The sequence below is a fragment of the Haliaeetus albicilla genome, chromosome 9, assembly GCF_947461875.1.
Source record: "Haliaeetus albicilla chromosome 9, bHalAlb1.1, whole genome shotgun sequence".
NCBI classification, from domain to species: Eukaryota; Metazoa; Chordata; class Aves; order Accipitriformes; family Accipitridae; genus Haliaeetus; species Haliaeetus albicilla.
The window spans coordinates 41,465,111-41,488,107 of NC_091491.1; the positions used below are offsets into that span (position 1 = coordinate 41,465,111).

The 22,997-nt window shown below is 41.6% G+C and overlaps 3 protein-coding genes across 8 annotated transcripts in view; 2 read left to right on the forward strand and 1 right to left on the reverse strand.

Moving 5' to 3' along the window:
- The window catches only part of PPM1L (protein phosphatase, Mg2+/Mn2+ dependent 1L), a 109,183-nt gene extending 99,939 nt beyond the window's left edge, over positions 1-9,244 (forward strand). For both annotated transcript variants that reach the window (XM_069792820.1, XM_069792819.1), the window contains exon 4: positions 1-9,244. In XM_069792820.1, the coding sequence (XP_069648921.1) occupies positions 1-347 (347 nt within the window). In that variant the 3' untranslated portion in view covers positions 348-9,244.
- On the reverse strand, positions 8,075-15,853 carry B3GALNT1 (beta-1,3-N-acetylgalactosaminyltransferase 1 (Globoside blood group)). 5 transcript variants are annotated; one of them, XM_069792826.1, is made up of 3 exons: positions 15,726-15,853; positions 14,774-14,837; positions 8,075-11,259 (listed from the first exon to the last, which is right to left on the reverse strand). In XM_069792826.1, the coding sequence occupies exon 3, from the start codon at positions 11,166-11,168 to the stop codon at positions 10,206-10,208; it is 963 nt and encodes a 320-aa protein (XP_069648927.1). In that variant the 5' UTR covers positions 11,169-11,259; positions 14,774-14,837; positions 15,726-15,853; the 3' UTR covers positions 8,075-10,205. The 5 variants fall into 5 exon arrangements, with proteins under 5 accessions (XP_069648927.1, XP_069648926.1, XP_069648925.1 ...); XM_069792825.1 differs by having other exon boundaries at positions 14,774-14,880; positions 15,726-15,844; XM_069792824.1 differs by having other exon boundaries at positions 14,774-14,911; positions 15,726-15,778.
- Positions 15,732-20,044, forward strand: ARL14 (ARF like GTPase 14). Its single transcript, XM_069792827.1, has 2 exons — positions 15,732-16,190; positions 16,368-20,044. Exon 2 carries the CDS (start codon positions 18,524-18,526, stop codon positions 19,106-19,108), a length of 585 nt encoding a protein of 194 aa, XP_069648928.1. The 5' UTR covers positions 15,732-16,190; positions 16,368-18,523; the 3' UTR covers positions 19,109-20,044.
- Positions 20,045-22,997: the final 2,953 nt, after the last annotated feature.

The window sequence follows — 22,997 nt, forward strand, 5'->3', positions numbered from 1 at the left end:
GTGGTTTTATCAGCTTTAACGGCTCCTGGCGTGTTCAGGGGATCCTGGCCATGTCCCGCTCGTTGGGAGATTACCCTCTGAAGAACCTGAATGTTGTCATTCCTGACCCCGATATTCTTACCTTTGACCTGGACAAACTGCAGCCAGAGTTCATGATCTTGGCATCGGATGGTCTGTGGGATGCTTTCAGCAACGAGGAAGCTGTCCGATTCATCAAGGAACGCTTGGATGAACCACACTTCGGTGCAAAGAGTATAGTTCTACAGTCCTTTTACAGAGGATGTCCTGATAATATAACAGTGATGGTGGTGAAGTTCAGGAATAGCAGCAAAACAGAAGAACAGTAATTACCAGTGGTTCTCTGCCTCACTCTGAACTTAAAACAAACTCTTACATTTTAAACATAGTAGAAAGCTCTAGTAAATACCATTAAGATTCTACACAAAAGGAACAGATCCCTCTGGTCTTTGTTCTTTGCTTAACAAAAGGAGCAATACAACAAATACATTCTGAGTGATTGTAAGAATTAAGTTTGTTCACATATACCTGTCTCCTGTGACCTTGCTGCTCCTTAGAAACTAACTGTAATCTTCCATTTCAGAATTTTCTTTACAAATCCTCTGTAGACTTTTCATTTGATCCCTTACCTCTCATTTCTAATAGTCAAAGGTTCATTCAGATGCACAGCAGGGTCAGGGCAGTGCTGCCGCTTAATAGCAAGTGATAGGAATGATGCTGCTTTTCACTCATAGGTGTGACTCTTCAGAATGATGCTCTTGTGTTTCTCATCTCTTTTATTTTTTAATCTGCAGTGATAAGGTTGTATAGGAAAAGGTTTCGATTATTGGCCTGTTATTGATATGAAGGAGGAAGAGGAGCCAACTATTAGCCTGCTACCACAGAACTGGCTCTCTCGCTTTGTTTAACCTCCTCCTCCGCCCCTTAAATGAATCCCTGCCAAGCATGTGATTAGGTATAGTTACTGAATTACCTGAAGCCACATGTTTATTCAGTCTGTGCATTACTCTAATAACATTTCTTCTATGCCATGTTGTATTCAAACCAACTAATGTTCAACTTACTTTGAGGTCTGACACCTGTATCAAAAAATAGCTCTGTTGTGATAGAAGAAAGTCTGTCATTCACCAAGACTCACCCTTACATTAGTTTTTTGGCATGGACTTTTCATAGGCGTGTAGAGAAAGTAATGCAAGATAAAATTAATTCCATTAGTGACTGTTGGGAAAACTAATCAAGACAGGGCATTCCTTAGAGCTACCTAGATGGAAGTCAAGCCTATTAAAGACTTCCCTGTACCACTGCAGATTAACTTGTGGTGTTAATCCAGGGGAAGACCACTTTAGAACCGTTTTTTGGTATAATGTATAAATGGCAGGCAGTGTTATTGCACTGTAGAGATGAAAGCTTGTGTTAAATCTAGATAAAAATATGTTTAGAACTGACTTTCAGTATTTAATTGTATATCCTGATCTGTGACTACTGTAAGTTTAAACAGTGACGGTCTGAGTTTGCTCTACATCTGATAACTTAGTTGGCTGCTTCATGAACGAGAGGCAGCAGAAGCAGAGCGACAGGGCAATGCGTGTTAGAGGAACAGAGCCAGGGCCTGAGTTGGAGGTTAGTATTTTGGGTGGCTTGCTTACCCGTATCGTGTCTTATAACAATCCTTGGGATTCTCTCCCCACAAAATGTGGTCCTGGATGATCCCCTGAGGTCTCTTGTCTTCAGGGTGAGGGAGGTTGTCAGTATTTGGGTCCTGAGGTAAATCATGGATATAATGCATTAACTAACTTTGTGTCTGTTTCTTGGGTAAAGACACAATATTACCTAGCTAAAAAGTTACCTGTTTCTCATCACCCACCTATAGCCCTTTCTGGGCAAGTGGCTTGCTGGTCCCTAACATACTGTGATGTGTTGTGGTTGTGCTGAGCGGGCGTGTGTCTCTGAAGACGAAAATGAAAGAGCAGAAATTCTTCTTTCTGCTCAAGAAGGAATTCCCATCTTAGTCTTTTCATTTTTGTTCCTCGGTTATCTCTTCCCCAACAAACTTCCCTCCTTTAGCTTGTTTGGAGATAATCACAACTTTTAATTGGATCTGTTGCTACTACCAGTGCTATTCAAATTGTGTACGTATCCTTTAGCAGCCTCTTCTCATCCCAGACTCTGGGTAGAGCCCCTTGACTCTGAGGAACAGACAAGTGAAAAGCAGGAGTATGAAAGTGTCCAGCATGCTCTGAAACTGCAGGCACCCAGCCTGCACTGGTCCTTCCCCGGAGGATGCAAGGTTTCGGACTTTTAAAATCTCTTGAACAGTGCATTCAGTGAATTTTTAATGCAACTTTGCAGTTAAATTGAGCAGCTAACAGGAAATGTTAATAATTGCAGAGCGCTTCAGTTATTTTATTTTTAAAAGGTATTTGAGGTCAGAACGCTGTGAAATGAAAACCTGGTGTGATATTTTCATGGGAGTGCTTAATCATGTACTCATAATGCTACAGCAGCAGTATCGAAACTGCTGCAGGCAGAGCTCGCAGTGCATGTAGCATTTGCCTTTCCTTTCTCCTTCACAGACAATGTTTCCGTTGTACTGGCTTTTCTTTGTAGGACGCAGCTTGGATGTTTGTCAAAACAGCTGCCCAGGGAAAAGAAGAATTAGACCCAGCAGCCTACAGAACCCTAGAGCAGAGGGACGCTTGTATAGCAGAGACATCACTACTAATCCTTCACAGGCATTTGAGAAGTTGGAACTGGAACAATGGTCAGCTCCAAAAAAACCATTATAGACTAATGCCACTTGAGTGAAAAGCTCATGGCTGCCACTAAGCCTCCTGCAGCTCACGTTCTCGAGGTTAGCGAGCGTTGCTGAGGGGTGCCCGACCTTCTCCTGAGCACAGCTCAGCACTTGAGATAGACAGGAAGATGAGGTGGCAGGAATCGTACGCGTTCACAGACTCCCGAAGTAGCCGTGAGGAAGCAGTGGGAGGGTGGCTCGCTCTGGAAGTGAGCCACGCTCACAGGATTTAGGAAAACACATAGTGCAGTGCAATACAGAACTGTTTCGCAGGCTTGTCTGGATATTTATTCCAGGATTCATTTACTCTGTCACTCACAGGCCCATGCGTTCAGTTACCGAATCAGCCCTATTTCAACCTCTGAGTGTCTGCAGTTGCAACAGTGGTTGTTTTAGCACCTTTAATGTTCCTGCAACACTCCCACCTTTGTAGCAGTAGCTCCTGTTCTTGGCCAAAGACATTCATGCCAATGATCTCTGGTAAGGTGGTTGACTTTTGGTTTTATTACTTTAAAAAACTAGTTACAGCTACTTTAGGTTTAAAAATGAAGGACTAATGGAGATGACAGGCTTCGTGCAGTCTTCCACATCCATGCGCAGTGCCTACCTATGCCCCCTGTTAGAATTCTGTCTTCTAAGAAGTGTTTAATCCAGTTCTAGACACCCATAACTTCCCAGTCATACTGATTTGTGCCAAATTCTGTCGTGATCCACACAGCTGTTGGATGACAAGATTAAGTAAGGTACCTATTGCTTACGCAACCTAAACGATCTAGGGTCTGATCCTCCACTGCCTTAATGATATATCCTACATCTGGAAAGGGTTGCCAGACGCTGCAGCCAGAAATGACCGCAGGTACGCTGGGGTACAGCACTGGAGAGGCAGTGCTTCCAGCACGCCATCCTCAGTCCTGCTTTCCTGCCCGGGCACCTTGCCAAAAAAGAAGGGAGATGCATTTTTGGTTCAAGTGGCTTGCACACATCTGGGAGCTGTGTTTGTGGAAGTTTTTTGTTGTTTAAGCCTGAGTAGCTCCACTGGTGACATCTGTTCATCAAGTAATGATGGCTTCTAATGGCAGAAAGCTGGTATGTTAAGTTGCTGCCAAAGAGCATCTTTCGTATGGTCCAAGAAGAAAAAATGTACTGTGTAATTAGTCATCTTATGCAGTACTTAAATGAATTTAGGCTTTTCCCAGAGGTATTACAAGCTAACAGTTTAACTCAGGTAGTCCATTTTAAAGATACAACCCTTTAGCTTTTAATTCAGACTGTAGACTGCCATTTAATTTATCGTTCTGATTATATACGAGCAGGGTTTTAGAGAGGCTGTTCACTCGCCCAGCGAGAGGGCTGTATCCTTCTCCCCCTGTAGCTCCGGGTACAATAACGGGGGTCCCCGGCGCAGGTGCCAGCCTGGTTAGGTGGGATCACAGCTCCGTCTAGTGGCTGGCCTGGCCCTAAGCCCGCTAACCAACCGCTCCTGGTTAAAGTTAATAGCTGCTTTCTCAGTCCACGAGAAAAAAACGCGTGTGATTTAACGTCCCCGTTGTCCCACGGACAGAACTGGGCTGTGAGGTTAACGCAGAGCCGTTCTCTCAGGCTGAATTCTGCAGCACTGCCGAAGCAGCGCGGGCTGCAGGCGCGCATCCCCAGACCCAGCCGAAACCCAGACGCTCCGCTGCTAAAACCGCGTGCCAAAGTTTGGCACGCCACAACCCTGCCCTGCGTCCCCTGCCAGCTCGCCCCCCGCACGCGTGTCTTCGCAACGTTGGTGAGTGCATTTTAAACGCGGTCCTAAAATTTCTGAAAACGCAAAATTTGAAATGAATGAGCCTGTTTTACCGAATAGACTGTTTAGATAAATAAAAAAAATGCCGTCTAACGTCATGTATTGTGTACTGACTTGCGAACACAAGGTCAGTACCAAAACTACTGCTAACGTTATTGCAGTATTATACCATTTACATAAGGTAAAATGAAGAAAGAAAAAAAAAAGTTGCGAGGTTTTTACAATACAGAAGTTAGTACTAAAGCAGTTCATCAGCTTGAACTAACAGTGTTTGCTACATAAACACTAACGCTGCATCTGGAAAAGAAGGGAGTTTTGTTCTTCAGCTGCCTCTCAGAATATATAACATTCTTGCTTTAAATAACGCTAATATATTGCTAATGTATCTGATACTTATTTTATGCAGAGACACATTTAGTAAGTGATTATACTAAAGAAAAAAACCTCACCAACTGTTCATTTCCTTAAGTAGGTTTTTAGGCCTCCATCCTGAACTCTGGCTGTACGAAATCGCAAGGTTAAAATTTAGAATGTTCTGCTGAGGTTTGGCAACTGTATAGACCAGAGCTGCTGCCCCTCAGTGTTGTCCATATATTTATAAATTATCTTTCTAAACCTGAGGACTCATACCTAAAAAGACATATCTAATTAAGTTAATACTGAGTGGAAGTTTAAATCACTTTTATTTATATAGTGCTGACTACATAAGGCTTAGGTAGGCAGCTGGTTTACATATAGTTTTCCCGTAGGTAACAGAGTTCTAGGTATCAGTTGTCTCTAGTTATATATGATAGTCCAGATGCTCTGTTAAGCAAAATGCGTGCAGTCAAAGCAGTTGAAGCCTGTCTACAACCATCAACAGAGGCTCACATCAAAAGCAATTCTTGAGGAAAGTTTTGAAACCCGCTTTTATGAGCAGGTCGGCTCCTATGTCTGGTCTGCTCAGTCTTCAGGAAGAACTCCGAATTAGTTGAGCAATAGGGAAATAAAGCACTTTTATCTGCATTTATCTGTGCCCCTGCAGATGCGCTCCGTTGGCTTCAGCTGTTGTTGATGAGAGGAGACTCTCACGCCAGAACTGCCAGAGTCCGCGCGTGATTCTTACATTTTCTCCTTCTGGTGAGAAAAACTTAAGTTATGTTAAAAACATGAGTTGTTTGGAAGAAGTTCTTTGGAGCTGGTTCCGTTTTGTACGGAATCTCTATGCTGCTCTTCGGTACATCATTCCTATGTGCATAAGCTAGGTACAAAACATAAGCGGTGGTTAGCAATCCTGGATTTACAAATGAACTCAATTTTTATGAAGTCCAAACGCATTTACCTTTAACAGGGCAAACCGTAACAATCGTGTAACCGTTAACTACAAAGTTAACAGGAGCAGGGTCTAGAAAAACAACTTTAAAACCTGCCCTGTGTGAATGACAGTAAAACCACTTCTAGCCAGTGTATTAGGAAATGCGGTCTCAGAGACAGACTCATTATGAAAACGAACCGCACATTTAGAACTCTGCAAGGGCAGGTTGGAGCTTTATTAACAAAAAATCCTACACAACGCACAAGATAACAAAACCTCAATGTTTAAGTGATCCATCTTGGTTAACGACAGCTTCCATTTAGTACAACACGGCTGTATTACCATAGATAAGAGCCTCTTCAGGCTTCTCTGTAACATTTTTTCACTCAGAGCCAGAAGCGTTTTAAAGATTTTATCTTTATTGCAAGCTCAGGGGAGGCCGCACTTTACTCCTAGGTGGAGGACCACCGCAGGCCAAGCATGACTGAGAGGAGCGGCTAGGACGTCGGGCTGAGCCCCATCCCAGTCGGGAGGGACGTGACACCTCACACCATCGTCTCTCACACTGTAAAAAAAAAACCAACTCATTTGGATTAACGTGGCCGGGAAAATTCATGTGCTGCGCAGCAACTGTCTGGAGGTAAACAGAGCTCAGATGTAGAAACCATCTCAAGAGAGGTCACTTGGGGTAAACTTTGTCTTTTTGAGTCCTTATTTTATAGGAGGAAAATAAAGTCCCGAAGTCCTATAAGGGCAGGTGAGACAAACTATCTACACCACAGGTAGTATTTCCTCTTGAGAGTTGCAGGTCGATACTGCTTTTAGCTAAGAATCGTGTAACTGCAGCATTTCAGAGAGGCTATATTTTCTTTAGTCCTGTGAAAGAAAGCGGCTTTAGGATTTTTAGAAACCCCATAAATAAATGGGGGGGGGGACACGTTTCGTTTTGTTTTACAATTTTAGGTATCTTGTACAATTTTAGGTTTCTTTAAAATGTGGACTCGACTACACATGAAAAAAAAACCACCACCAAACCCAACCATCTGCTTAGCTTCATTTCAGCTTCGTTTTCTTTCCTTCCTACATGGAGTACTTGCATTTGGATATGGTTTACAGCTTAATGTGCAATACACAGTAACAGCATTAAAACCCGACAAGCTTAATTTAACGGAGACTGCAGAAACCTTTATGTCTCTTTCCCTACCACCTCTATCTTAAGCAAACTGTAAAGTACTTAATAAATGAACAAAATGGTGCACTCGGACAAAAATGGAGATGAATGGAAATTCAAAAAATAGGGAGCAAAGCTCTGCCTCCCAGACTCCTTCAACATACCTAACATAACCGATGGACACGTATCGGGAATTCAGTGTCACATTGTTTGGTTGACCTTCAGTTTTTAGTTTAAATTTGAAAGAATATGATAAAACCACATTATTTATTGTGCATCCAGGCAGTCGTGAGTTACTTGCAATGAGCTTGCACTGAAATGCTTTAGTAGTAACTAGAAAACATAAGACAAAACTTAGGAAAATACTCCAAACCATCTGTGTCTTGTTAATGCTGAACTGATCCCAAAGAATAATGCCCCTACACTTGCAGCACTTACTATTTCGTGGTTTATTTTGAACTTGTTTGTTGTAGAATGCACACAAAACATGTAAGCATTTTGATGTTTTTAACTCTTCTGAAATAACATACAGGCAACACAGGCTTGAAATTTCACATTGTAAACCCCCTTTGCTATCCACCCAAACATCTTTGACCAACAGATTATTGTTAGGCTTTTCAAGTCAGAAGGCCCCACAATTTTCATATCAAAATCACAAGTGCTTGGAATTCTGATTTAATACAGCTTCCTGAACCACTTGCCTGCACGAGAAAAAGAATCTTAGGATTTGGAAGAAATCTTAGCCTGTGGTTTAGACTTCGGTTTTAGTACAATATTGTAGGCAGATGCAGTAAAATTTGGGCCCACCACTGACTTACATGCTTATATTAGTTGACAGTCTTAAGCTTTTTTTTACCTCTTGCATGGCTGCTCACACTAGAACCTTTCCTGATACTTGCTTTAAGCAGAAACATTAGCTTCGTTATGAATTTTTATGGTCTTTTAAGCAATAATAAGGTCAGATTCAAATACAAACCAGATTTGGAAATGAGGGTTTTTTTAAAAAAAAAACAAAACAAAACACAACAGGAGCAGAAGTATTTTACAATGTAAATTTCTTGCAGAATTGATGTCACTTTAGGTTACAATTTCAGGCGGCATCAACAGATCACTGTGTATAAACCTCCATTTGTGAAAGCAAAAGCCTTGTAATCTATTATCAGTGTTATCATTCTGGGGCACAAATATAAAAAATACCCTGCTTGGTGACAGTTTTGTTTTTATTGCAGTCCTGCACAGCCATTTCTCTGTGATACTCGTTTCTTACTCTCTCAAGAGGAGCACTGTCTGCTTTACCTATCCAGTTTCTGAAGATTGCGTAGTCTTTCATAATTATATTTTTTTTGAAAAAGCAATACAAACCGTGCTGTAGTATCAGTGTTCTTGTGACAAATAATTTATTTCTAAACATTTAACATGGCAGGCTTATAAAAAAAAAATTGGAGGGTTTTTTTTTTTAAGATGTATAAACAATCAAAGAACAAGTTAAACATTTCTCACAGAGCTCTCAGGATCTGACCACAGTACAACAATCAAATAACAGATCCTAAAACCATAGGAACAGCTGTAGTTTTACCTCTGTTTCTAGAAATACAATAGCGTTCTTCCCTCAGTTATGCAATACTGTATCTTTAGCTATTTAGTTTAACAAAAAAAAATCTATTTTTGAAAAACTTTGACCTTCTTTAACATACATTCTTAGAACACTGACATCTGAAATACTTGTCTAGAGAGTATTGTCCCCAAGACCTCATTTTTATATTTAAGAAAATAACACGTCCTATAATTCCATCAAAAAAACATGTGCAGTTGTTGAAAAGATAGCAAAATTCAATACTGACCATAATCACAATGTAACAAAAAACCTGGTGAAACCTCAAACTTGGTACTAGAGGTTTCTGCACCTCTTCTAATTTGTCTCTAAGAGACTATCTGAAAGACAGCCAAATGTAAATACGTCATAACATCTTAGCTGTAGTACAAACAAGGTGGCAGTGCTCTGTCATTCTAGATGTACAGGATGTAACTATAGTATCTTCACTGTGTAGTGGATGTGTCAAGAATAATTATGTTAATGCAGTTGCAAATTCTGTATTGTTGTCTATTAGCAGTGTAAACTACTGAAAACTTGGCCTTGCTGATATGAATAAAGTGATTAAATACCCATCTTTACAGATATACTAGAGTTTGTCTTCTTTAAGAAACATGAATCTTAGAATTTCTTACTTTGTTCATTTTAAAATTTAAAGAAAGAGAACTATTTTAGAAACCAAGTCACAATATAAATGCATCCGATTTAATCTTCTCTGTGTGGTTCCAGAACTCTCGGGATGCATCAGTACCCAGAGGTGTGTGTGCACACACGTGGGTTTTGATTATCCCGATGTATCAGAGATGTCTAGTAACTGAACTGCACATGAACGCTGCTGCATCTAGCCCTCTAGTAGTCTGTGAACATTATCAAAGACACCAATTCTATTTTATACGTAGATACGTATACACGCACAAAGTGCATCCTGTTTTCAGAATTTCCCATCAGCTTCTGCTGACCCCCCCAAGATCCACAGGCTTGTAACACTCTCAGAACCAGTACAGAGGTGCTGTATTTAAATAAGAAGGTGTAACGCTCTCACAGGGATTACAGAGGTGATATATGGAAAGAAGGTCGTTCTAAGTTTCATGCTGGGCAGAGAACAAATACTGGAGAGTGGCAAAGGATGATGCGGTTGCAAAAACAGTTCTAAAAATCCGGGTAGGAATTTGGGAAGCATCTTCAGAGCTACTTTCTTGGCATAAACTTTATTCGCGGTGACATTTCATACATTCCAGAAGATTCTGGTAGAAATCCTGTGGTTACAGCAGACCACGTGGAGAAGTGTCAGAGGAAGACAGGACAGTGCATTCCAAAGTATCCTGCATACGTAGGATACAGACGTGGAAAAGTGCTTTGTGAGTTCCCAGTATTTTTATTTAAGAATATTAGAATGTCCCAGAGAAATGCTGCCATTGCAGTTTTGCCCCGGCAGCGCAGCCCTCCTTCAGTCGAAGTCGTCTCTACAGCTGTGGTTTTGGTCTGTGTTGCCCCAGACTTTAAACGTTTTTACACCAAGTAGGTTTTAGTTTATATATTAATACAGAATCAAAGGCAAGTAACTGACGTGTTTGATGACAAATCCTGCCAAAACCTGATTATTTCACTTGACGTAATGCCATGTACTACAATCAAATGTCTATACTTACAGATATCGAAATTTATTTTATAAAGAAAGAATTGTTGTTTGTCTTTTGGAATACTGATGTTCACCTTAAGTATATTTAAGCAAATTCCAACATAAACATCCTCAAATTTAATAGGTTTAATATGACTCATCAGTTCATAAATCCTCAGAGCCAGTTTTCCGTCCAATATATAACCCATCCCACTGCAATATGGAGGATACAACTTGAATGGATATTCATCGTAAGAGATGTATGTTTTTTTGTAAAAGCCTCTGTAGGCAAAGTTATCTATAAGGGGATAACCAGTAAAAATATTTTCTGAGGAATTTAGCTTCAGAAGAAATTTTACCAAGTTAGCAGTGTTGATGAAGACATCAGCATCAGTCTTCATGAGGAACCTAGCATTTGAACAGAACTCAGCGACCCACCTAAATGCCATGATCGTTTTCAAGGTGAGATTGTCGTAAGTGTCCATGAAATCTTGGCGAATTATGTCACCATAGAGGATGCTTTCATCTTCTACCGACAGCGCTGCAGCATCGTCTTCTCTTTGAGTGTCCTCACCTAGTAAGAACAGGGTTAGAACTTGGTGTCCCCACCAGAAGTTTTGAGATCCCCACGTTATCCTGATGGCCTGCCTTGACTTCACATCCTTGGGTCTTGAAGACACCAAGATGACTAGAAACGGATTTATGTCTTTGCATTTCAAGCGCTCCCGCAGCGTGAAGAAGTAGTGTTGCTTGTAAACCGGTTCATATTCATAGAAATACAGGAGGTTTGTACGCTCAACGACAGTGTTGGAAGAAAAAGTCACGTACCACATTGTTATGACAGAAAATGCAAGGAGAAACAAAAAAATCCATTTTAATGGTCTCATATACATGACGCTAACTGGAACTGGGCAATAACTAATTTGCAGAAGTGCATCAGTCACCTTCAAAATCTGCACCACAAGTCCTGAAGTGTGTTTTTTGCTGAAAAAGAAGTGAAAAAGTAGTATTCAGAATGCTATTATTCAAATATCATCTTTTTCTGATCTTGTCTGAAGTGTCGGTTCAAAGTGTGCTGTAATACAATGAAGACAACTCCAAGACTTATTGGTCCAGCTGTTACAGACAGCATCCTGCACATCGTGAATCACTGCTGTACCCCAGAAACGAGTAGGAGCAGAACACTGAGCTGCTGTTGGGCATGGCATGGATCGAAACCTCATAGCTTTCGCCTTGGAAATTTCCCCTACGTAGACCTGATCTCCGCAAACACGTCAAGCACTGTGATCCCAGAGATCTCAGCACAACATCTTCCACTCAATTAAATCTCAAGGAAGGAACACCATGCACAGAATCTAATGGCTACAAAGTGCTCAGCAAAGTGATGTTCAGAGGCTTCAAAAATTTGCAATTTATTTTAAAGAAAAGAAGTGCTACTTGTTTTTATCAGCTGGAGCGAATCAGCCAAGAAAGCAAATCCTTTTACCAAAGATAAGTACAAGCAAATATTTCATCCCTCATTTAAGGGTTGAGCAGCTGCTTGTTCTGCATTGACTGAATAGGTGATGGGGGGAGAAGGAAAAAATCAACTTCCTTACGACCAAGGTCAGAGCTGCAGACATGCAAACACAATCCGATCTCGACATGCCAACTGAGCTCTTAAGCCGCCCAAAGAAATGGCAACTCCCACAACACGCAACACTATACAGCAATCATTTCTTTTCTAATATGTGCTTATTAAATCAAGCGATTTAATAAAGGGGCGTTGGAACCAACTTTGTCATAGTAGCTTTACAGTTGATGTAATGGGAGCAGCAGATGAGGTTCAAATCTTCAGTTTTGTAAATTCTTTGAATATTTTCCACTGAAACAGACAAGACACTACAAAATCCTCCTGCTGCTTCCATCTATTTAAGTTTCAAAGAAGAAGGGATCCCATCTGCATTATTTTCATGAAGAACCCTACTCCCATCTGCTAGCGCACGAAAACACGACAGATTCGCTCAGCTCCATGAGGCCTGCCACACAAACCGCAAACAGCAGTATCAGCACGAGAGAGGGAGACGAACCGAAGCCATTTTTCGGCTAGAGACATGCATCTTGGTCTGGAGTCCAATCCACACGGGCAGGTACTTACAAACCCCCACAGAGTCCATGCTGAAGACATTACTATAGTGTCAGGACTAGATATTCAAATCAATGTCTTTCCAAAACAAAATTTAAAAACAGAATCTCAGTCCTGTACCCTCCACTTAGCAGTGCTTACCTTCACTATATTTCTTTAAAAGTACATACACTGTGAACAGACATGAGATAGCTTTAAGCCAAAATAATTACAATGTCTTACTGTGGGAGTTCCGAATGGTTTCTAATGTTTGCAGTACTAATATTTACCCTGCACTGTAAGTATCCACAAAGACACAGCAAGGATGATGGAAGGTTCAATTTCACAGCACAATTACTATTTAACTTATATTCAAAAAGATCACCGCAGGGCTTGTAAGTGTTTTATATTAAAAAATAAATAAATCCAAAGCCCAACATAGCATGCTAGAATTTAGGTGAATTTGATTTGCCAGAGCCCACCTGCCTTGTATTGCTGTGTATGGTTTGACTTTAAATTAATGAGCCTTTAAAGGAAGCACTGGGAGCACATTTGAACGACAATGCCTAGCACGTCACTTAAAATGTATTAAAGCAATTTTATACAAATAGCTATCTAAATAGAAGACTTTTAGACTGATTCCTCTCAAAGCTGCGTTACTCCAGAAATACTAGGTGGCTAACAGGGGTCAATCTTTCGTTAAAGGTACCTCACATAACTGCAGATGAACAAGTGAGTTTTATTCAGAACTTCCTAACACAACCAATGTCCTAGCTTATAAAAACACAGAACCTCAGAAGTTTTATGTTGATTCACTTTTTCTCCACAAGGATTAAACACATGCAAGTAAAACAGAATAAAAGTTTGTCAAGTGCAGAGGAAATTCTTCTCTCTTTATATATATACACCAACCTGACTTTCAGTGAACAGTATGAAACATACATACTGGAAGAAAATAACCTAAGTTATTGTCCTGGTTTCAGCTGGGATAGAGTTAACTGTCTTCCTAGTAACTGGTACAGTGCTATGTTTTTGAGTTTGGTATGAGAAGAATGTTGATAACACACTAACGTTTTCAGTTGTTGCTAAGTAGTGTTTACACTAAGTCAAGGATTTTTCAACTTCTGATGCCCAGCCAGCAAGAAGGCTGGAGGGGCACAAGAAGTTGGGAGGGGACACAGCCAGGACAGCTGACCCAAACTGGCCAAAGGGGTATTCCATACCACGTGACCATACACCCAGTATATAAACTGGGGGGGAATGGGCTGGGGGGATCTCCGCTCGGGGACTAACTGGGTATTGGTCAGCGGGCAGTGAGCAATTGCATTGTGCATCACTTGTATATTCCAATCCTTTTATTATTACTATTGTCATTGTATTAGTGTTATCGTTATCGTTATTAGTTTCTTCTTTTCTGTTTTATTAAACCGTTCTTATCTCAACCCATGAGTTTTACTTCTTTTCCCGAATTTCTTCCCCATCCCACTGGGTGTGGGGGGAAGTGAGTGAGCGTCTGCGTGGTGCTTAGTTGCTGGCTGGGGTTAAACCACGACAGTTACGTATCAGTGCTTATGTATTTGATTTTCTATAAAGAACATTTCTCAGGGTTTGATGATCAATTTAAAGTAAAAGCATATCAAAGTTTGATCAGTTCTTGACCACCTAATGGAAAAAAAAAATCTGATTATAAGGATTTTGATTCTTTATGGGCAGAGAAGCCTGATTACATGACATTTTGAACAACAGAATCGGAGACCAATGCCTGATCTGCTACATAACAAAAAATATGGAAAAATAAATCATCAGTTCAGGTCCTTTGCCCACACTGTGCAAAATACAGTCTTAAAGCTACTGTATTCTCATGAAAAGCCTGCACCACAGGGCGTCCAGGACAAACACTGTAAAACACTGTTTTGCTGTGTGACTCCGGAGGAGGTAGGAGGTCCAGTCCTCACACACCCTGCTGTTCTCTCCCCTAAGGTCACATTCCTCAGTGACATGCTAAACTGCAAGCTAGCAGAGCTTCACCAAAACAGGGCTTTTATAATGGTCAGGGGGTAGAAACTACACTCCCCAAAACATGAGACAGCTATTTTTGCAGCGCTGGGAATTCAAAATACAGGCAGTCATCCTCCACTAAGCGCAGAACTCTGACTTCAAACACAGGCAGAAAAAAGGACAAATCAAAGGGAAAACGCTAACCACAGCCTTCGACAGGAAAATCCCCTTCTCCTCCTATTTCAAATGCTTAAACCAAAGAAATGAGGTTGAAGAAGTAAGGTCTGACAGTTGAGCTGGCACTTTTGCTCAGAGGTGGTGCAGCCGCAGACCTTCCAGCCTCACCCGGGACAGGTTCTCCACCACTTCCAGACTTTATTTGCCGTCAGTTTTTACCTTCCAGTTGTACCGCGGCGGCAGGGGACATGCAGCAGGAGCAATACCAGGTCAAGCACTGCTCCTGTCAGGGAAATACTCTCATTTGCTTCCAAGCTCTCGGCTTGCTGGCATGACGTGATAGAGCCTGAGATTATGCTGACAGATAAAACTGATCAACTTTAAAACAAATGTTAAGGAAACATGTACTGAGCATGCTCTATAGTAATTTTAGACACATTTCTCACACTCTGCTATAGCTAGGTAATTGTTGAGTGCAGCCGTTCTTGACGGGAAAAAGGTGGCAGATTCTCACATTCATTATCTAATAATTACAATAACCGATGGATAGTCCAATCTAAAGATTAAAAAAATACCATATCTATAATGTTAGATGTATAGAAACACCCCCCCCCCCCCCCTTTTTTTAAGGCTACCAGTGGAAATAACTTGGAAATACATCACCGTTGCTGGCTTCTCATTTTCTATATATGGCTTACTACCAAGTGGAACGAGAGGCATTTTTGCAAGATCATGGGCTACGATGACCTAACACAGCTATACTTTAAAAATTATTTTCAGTAACATTCCAAATCGCCCAAGCAATCTTAATCGTCCGTTCCAGGCAACTGTCCCCGACGCATAAATTAATTAAGAGGGAACAGCCCCAAAGATCCCGTCATCCCCCCCCCCCCCTCCCCGCTGAAACCATATACACATTTAAGGCCGTTTAACCCTTTTCCCCCCCCCGTTAAAAAGCAGGAAACCGCGGTGACAGGAGAATACCTGCCATTCCCACAGGAGGCCTTCCCCCTTCCCCGACCGCTCCCCCGGGCCGCAGGCCGGCCGTGCCGCCTCCCTCCCGGCCCCCGGCACCCCCTTCCCGCCCTCCCCGTCCCCTCAGGCTGCTGGGCAGCCGCCATAATCACACACACCCCCCCACCCCCCCGCGTCGCCCCGCCGTTCCCCTCACGGTAACGGTCGCCCTGCCGCCTCCCGCCCGTCTCCTCACAGCCCCGGCGCTCGCGGCGGGGTGGGAGGCGGGAAACGCCCGCTTCCGCCTCCCCGCCGGGTCTGTCAGCGCCGGGTCTGTCAGCGGGGCCGCCGCTCCTCCGACACGGCGCCGTCCCCTGAGGGGGTCCGCGGCTGCCTCAGGGGATCGGAGGAGCCGGGGGTTGGAGGTGGTGGAGTCCCGGGAAGAGGGGACGGGCGTTTGGGAACGGAACTCGCGCTCTTGCTGCCGGTAGCCGGGTGGTGGTGAGGATTCACCCGCGAGCCTCCCGAAATTCCTACGGTGATGGCGTTTTGGATCGGTATCGAAGGCGTGCCGCCGCGGTGGAGTATCCTGCTTGGACAGCTGGGGACCCCAGGCAGTTTACATAAACCCAGAGTTTACAGAAGGTTCACTGAGCAAAGTTTGAGCTCAGATTAATCGATGGTAAATCAGCTGTCCCCGGTTTTGGTTTATTACTCTAGCTTTTTTAAACTGAACTCATAGGCAAACCCACCGCAAGGGAGATAGATAGCCTCGCCCTGGCAAAGCAAATACACCTTTGGACAAATCAGAGGTAGGTTTCTCATTCTTCCAAATGCTCGCCTTTCGTCGCAAACGCAGATTTGAGAAGCTGCACGCAGAAGGCTGCACCGCGCCATGTCCCACCGCTCCACTTGCATCTCCTTGCCGGTATATAAACTCCGAAGTAACGCAGGAAAGCATCGCTGGAAGTGGCTCTGCGTAGCAAAATCTTGCTCCGAATCAAAATCGCGTTTGACTCGGGTACGGTTAAAAACTGCCAAACCACAGAGCCTTCAGCAGCGAGCTGTTCCGTCCTGGAAATAAATGTAATTAGCTTGTAAAAAGTCAGACGTTGCTTAAAGACTTCTTTAAAGTGGTAGTCTGATGTAATAAAGTAACAGTTGAGACCATAAATATCAAATACAGTTGGAGCAAGCACACAGAGCAGAGAACTGTGAGTAACCTCTAAATCACAGCACTACCCAGGGACGCGGGCCATCCATCCCCTCTGTCACAGCTTGCGCAGAAGGCAGGTTTTGCCCTTGATCAAGATAACCATATTTCAAGGAAATGGCATGCTATTTTGCAGGGAATTATGATTCATTTGACTGTGTTAACTGTGTGTTTTGCGTGGTTTCCTCTCTCCCCATCTTTCGATTCATTCATATACATTATTTATAAAGAAATGCAAACACTTTCTCCCCTGGTTTAATACATCATGACCTCCTTCTGAAAAAAATCCTACACAGAATCTATACGTGTTATTAAATATGAAAAACGTACAACAGTGAGCATGTCATTGTCATCTTTTGTTGCCCCTAATTAGTTCTGGGATAACCCTTCTAGCTTCAAGAGAAACCAGATTAGAACTTGTCTGTCAAGACTGAGGTTTATTTTATGCAACATGTGTAATATCTGAGCAACCAATGTCATAATTATCAAAATGATTACTCTATCAGTCAGCAGCTCATTTAGCCAGAACACCTTTACATCTTTTTGCTGATTAGGTACTTTCTGAAGCAAAGACACATGGCAATAACTAATACTAGTGCATCTGGGTATAAGGGCAAATAACTACTGCAATACTCAGTATGCGTTGGACCAGCCCAATGTAGGTCTACTGTCAAAAAAATGGACGCTCAATATGAATTGAATAATATTAGACTAAATTTTTTATCCATCTCCTGTTTTTTAATTCTACTATTTAGAATGCTGGCAAGAAAAATGATCTTTTGATCGAGACTCAGTTACTTCCCCTCTTCTTGTTCCTTCCGTGAAGGAAATCTTCATGGTGGGTCAGTGGGCAGCAACAGAATAGAGCATAATGAAGCAAATAGAAATTTTTAATTTCAGGTAGCTGAATCTCAGTAATGACCAGATCATAAGATCTGTATTTAGTCTCTGCCATGCAGAGTGCGGTTAAACTTGTTCATACAAACATAACGCACTGAGTTTACAGCTCCGACAGTGTCACCGAAGCAGACAACTTCATGCGTGAGCGGGCAGGAGGAGTAACTGGTGCAGTCTAAGGCAGCCAGTTAGAGCAGAGCGCATTTTTAAGGGGAGTTCTCTTCTGGTTTGGTTGAGTCCATGTGCCCATGTAGACACACATTAGAAACCACTTGAGATCAGTTTGTTGCTGGGAGATGAGATGCACCGATAAATTGGTACCTTGTCACTTTGTGGATTGGAAAGCATGGACAAACCTTAAGATTTCCCCTCCTCACTGGCTGTGTTTATATTTTGTTTCTTTTCCAAAACGGATGCGGATGCAGTAATAAAGGGATTTATCTCTGGGTGCACACTGGAACAGGGCAGACAGCTAGCGGTTCCCTGGACCACAGGACTAGGGAGCATAACCAGGCTGCTGCTGGTTTGGTACACAAAATTTTGCAATGTAAAGACTTCTTAAATGATCATGAAAGTGTGGTTCACTGTTCAAACATGTTTGAAGACTGTAACCTTTGTGCTCGTGACCAATTGGTACGTTACTCATAGTTGTTCCACCCACAGGCTTGGCACTGAACAGTACACCCTCATAAGTACCATTTGCTTATTATCAAGTTGATAAAAGCTAGCATGTATTTGTACAGAGCTTTTACTTACTCTTCATAGCGCAAAGCCGCTTCTTCCCTTTCCTTCTCCTTTGTGCTTCATCTCACGGAGGAAGAAAAACATCTTACTGACAAAAATTGGCATCACGGAAGACAGGGAATTCCAGCTTTAAAGGCTTACTAGAGAACGCCACGGCACCGATGGGCCTCCAGAGCACCAAACACTCCAAAGTCAAGCAAGCTAACATACTGATCTTAGGACTTGATTATGCGGGAAAATCTACACTGTTGTACAAGTTCAAGTATAACGATGTTTTTCTAACAATTCCAACAGTTGGTTTTAATGTTGATATGATTGAAACAGAGAAAGATTTTACACTGACGTTTTGGGATGTTGGAGGACAACAGAAAATGAGAAAAGTTTGGTGCAATTTCCTGGAAAACACCGACGGACTGCTGTACGTTGTGGACAGCTCTGATAAGCAACGTCTGGAGGAATCAAAGAAAGAATTTGAAATCATTTTAAAGAATGAATTTATAAAAAGCGTACCAGTTGTCGTGCTAGCAAACAAGCAGGATTTGCCTGGAGCTTTGAACGCTGAGGAAATAACCAGGAGACTGAAGATGAAGAAATACTGCAGTGACAGAAATTGGTATGTACAACCCTGTTGTGCTATCACAGGAGAAGGTTTGTCAGAAGCTCTCCAAAGACTAACCACATTTGCAAAACACTACAGCAGATCAAAGGAGACTTCTACAATCTTCAAGGAAATCAAAACACTTTAAGAATTCCTAGCATCAAAGTCTGGTGAACGTTAATCAACATATTTTGTTGGACAGACTAAATCTGAAAATACTGGATTCTGGAGAACTCTTATAAGTAAATATTTATAAAGAACTTTGACAATATGAAATTAGACTGTTATACCTGCAGATGCTTCTGAGGTACTACTCTGCAGCATTTTATTAGTGATAGTATACTCGGGGTTATTCAGCTCAGAAGTGTGGCTGTTGAATAATGAAAAAGGTGGAGTTGAGCTTCTGAATTTTAGCAATTGGAAACAAAATAGGTGAGCAGTGCTTAAAATCAAATAATTTTGTCCAGATGTAAAATAGCCAAGTCATTTGTTCAGCAAGAAAAGCGAGAGATAAAATGTTGTTTTGCAATAAATGCTCTGTGGACGTATTTCTCATGTAAAAATGTAGTTGTTTTAGACCTTAAACTCTTAGTTCTGTACAAGAGAACCTATGAATCTGAAATACTTGTTGGATATTATTGCATTCTAGAACCAGTTACTCTGAACAGATTTTAACAAACAGATCTGCTCCGCATCAAGCCACAGACAAAGCTGAGATGCAGTGCTGTGTGTAAGGTGTAGGCCTGATGTCTCTTTGTTACAGATTTCCACATACCGATTTCTTTGTTTCTGCACTGTTGGATTGCTATCCTTAGCTGGGAGCAGAGCGATGGAAGTCAGCATGGGATCAGTCCAGCGAAGAGCTGATCCCCATTGTTTTTGGGGTGGTGGGTAAAGAGGGGAGGACTGGAGGGATTGGCTCCTTGGTCATTTTTTTATAGATCTTGATGTATCCTGTCCTGCCTGGACTGAAGCCACCTGAAATTTTGTTACTGATAAATTTAGGTTTGATTAAATTTGATGTAAGTGGCACAAAATTGCTAATTCTATTACTACAGTTTGTAGAAAAAAATTCCAAACTAAATTTCTGTTCAGATCTCCTGATTGATGAAGGAGTGAATTAGTATTCTGAATGCCATTAAAGCAACGAAGGATTGATAACTAGAAGACTAACTGAACTGTATCAACCATGAAAACAGTTTAAACACTGAGGCTGAAAAGTTAATAGGGCCTGCTCTTTTAAAAGCAGGAGAGAAGAGACCATCTAATTACTGGTTATACAGTCCCAGAAAATCCAGCCCAATTATTTCTGCCTTCTTGAGCAATGTCTGCAGAGGTAGGATGCTCCAGTTGTTAGGATGCTTGCTTAGATAGCTGCATTTTTTTTTTTCCCCTACATCTACCACAATCTTTGACCGCTGGCAAGTCATTTAATCACTCTGTGCCTCAACAGTCCCTTGGCAAAATGAAATACCCAGTTATGCGCTCTGAAAAAGTTGTGGCAACGGTCAGCTTGTGACCCTTTCTCTTGCAACAAAATGATTATGCCAAGTAATTCACGTAAGAAATTTACATTTAGTTCTTACTAATAAACAGGCAGGAATTTCAAGTTATAGAAGGGTGAAGCAGCAAGAAAAGCACCCAGACGTACCCTGTTGTCTCATGCATATATTATTCAAAGACAAAAAAATCATCAGGTGAATTTGCTGAAATGGTAAACAAAGGAAGGTTTCTCAACAGAAGCTGTTATTAATACTGACAGTAATTACCATGGGCTAAATCCTGAGTCATGTTGAGACTACACTTCTAAGAGGAGAGCAACTATTTAGACTAGTCATTGCCTGGTCTGATGATTTAGGCTTAATATAAAATACCATCTTCTGTCCCAAAAAAGACTTTTAAAAGTCTGCAACAATGGGAACATTAGTTTCCTAAACCCAACAATTCAGTGTTTAAAAATGTAGTATTTCAGATCAATACATTTATAAACATTTGCATGCGTATGTTACATATTGAATTCTCCCACTAGTTTGATCTAATCATGTGCCTATTATAAATCTGAATCTAGTTCACTGGCCTCAGGACTTCCTCAGGGAGAAATACTCCTTGAGAGATTTAATGAGAGTGCACCAGGGTCTCTAATTAGACAAGAAGCAAGTTCTGAAGGGAGAAATAAAGTAGTATAATAGACCAGCTCCTACAGCTAAAAGAGAATAAGCTTTCAGGCACACAGTCCCTTCTCCAGGTTATCAAATTAGATTAAAAGATACTCACATTGACTTGAAAAAAATCTTTTACATTATGCTTCAAAGGAAATAAATAAACTCTATTCCATTCACTTTACAGAATATCGAGTATTTAAAAATTGATTTTTTTAAGAGCTTGGTTTCCTAAAGAAGTGAAGCCAGGCCCATTTTATCTGCCCATGGAGACCCCTACCCTTTTGAGTAATTTTTAAGCTTTAAAACAAATAGCAATCAAGTTGGATAGAGGCACAGGTTCTCAAAGGAATTATATGCCTGGAAGTTTAATTAAAAAAATCAGTGAGAGAGAGAAAAGTGACCATACTGGTGCACCCAGTGAAGGCAAGGCTGATAAGGTACAAAAGACTAATCCCCTAGGAGATAAATGTTCCATTTTAGCTGCAAGAGAGCCTACAAGAGGACATAAATCCACAGAGCCCAGACTTAATAAGTTCCTCTGCTCCTGGAGCTAGTTGGTCTTTTTCTATACTGAGTAAATAGTGTACTTGGGGGCTTCTTTAGGATGAGGAGATAGAGGATATAGAATACGCGGCCAGTTGTCAGAGCCAGGAGGGAGCAGGGCCCTCCACGCCACTCACCACAGCATCTGTGCCTTCTGCCTTCACCCACGCACTCACCCCCGGGCACTGTCTGGTCCCTACTGGAAACCTGGAAATAGATCTCCATTCCCATCACGTGTTATGTGGTGAAGTCAATAGCAAGGAATTTACAAAGGTGTTTTACAGCTTCATCCTGCTATGGAGAGTTTTAGAGCTTTTGACTGCTTGTCTGAACAATATAATGAGCAGAACTGTCGTTAGGTTTCGGAGCACAACAAAGTGGAATTCTACTTGTGCTAAAAATACAATCCATAGTATTGTAAGCGTAATTTATTCCTGGACAAGTTCTGTTTAATTTTGTTATTTAGAATTTATATACGTTACTCACTAAAAACAATTTTAGGATTTTTGAAGGGTTCAGGGTACTTTAGAAAGTGAGAAATCAGACTATGAAGAGTGCTGCCCCACAGGCAGTGGAACCAAAGTCTGTGAGTTGAAAAGTTTGCATGGGATGAAAGGCCTTAAAGAGTTTGCCCCCCCCCATCCCCCCAGCTGTTGATATTGCTTCATGTTTTGGAACTTTTTTCATTAGTTTTCCTAATAGATCACATGATTGTGATCGCCCTGGTGTTTCTTGCATTTTTAATTGATGCATACTGGGAGTCTTGTGCAACTGTGCTGAAGTGGTAGAAGCATTACAACTGTATTGTGGCTCAAGTGTACAAGTCCTCCTAATATTTCTTACACAAAGTTTGCTGTACCTGTTCGTTTCTGCTGACAGAACAGTCATCCATGAAGTAATAAATGGTACATATCTGAGATTGTGAAACACAAAGGGTAGGATCTGGGAAACCTGAGGCATACTGTATCCTGTGCCCTCTCGAGGAGATTATCCACTGGGACGTGTTTGGATGTGACAATTTAAAAGCTGACAAATCCAGAGTATGGGAAACTGTCCTTTTGACCATTCACTGATAAGATTACTGTGGTAATCATGATGAGCTTTCTGAGTTTTGAAATAGCTGTCATGAGGCTCATTGAACATAGTTCCAGTGGGATGAAATGCCATTTTAAGGGAAGGTGTGGAGCAGCATAAGAAACCATTGCAGATTTGGATAGTAACACTCCTCCTTCCTTGCCTGGGAGACAACTCTCCCAATAATAGAATACTCTGCAGAATCAAAGGGAAGTGTAGTGTATAAGAAATGCAGGACAAGGTTTTTTCAGTATCAGG

Bases quoted from the DNA above. Each gene is read 5' to 3' on its own strand.
- B3GALNT1 (XM_069792826.1), bottom strand. From the start codon at position 11,168: ATGTATATGAGACCATTAAAATGGATTTTTTTGTTTCTCCTTGCATTT.
- ARL14 (XM_069792827.1), top strand. From the start codon at position 18,524: ATGGGCCTCCAGAGCACCAAACACTCCAAAGTCAAGCAAGCTAACATA.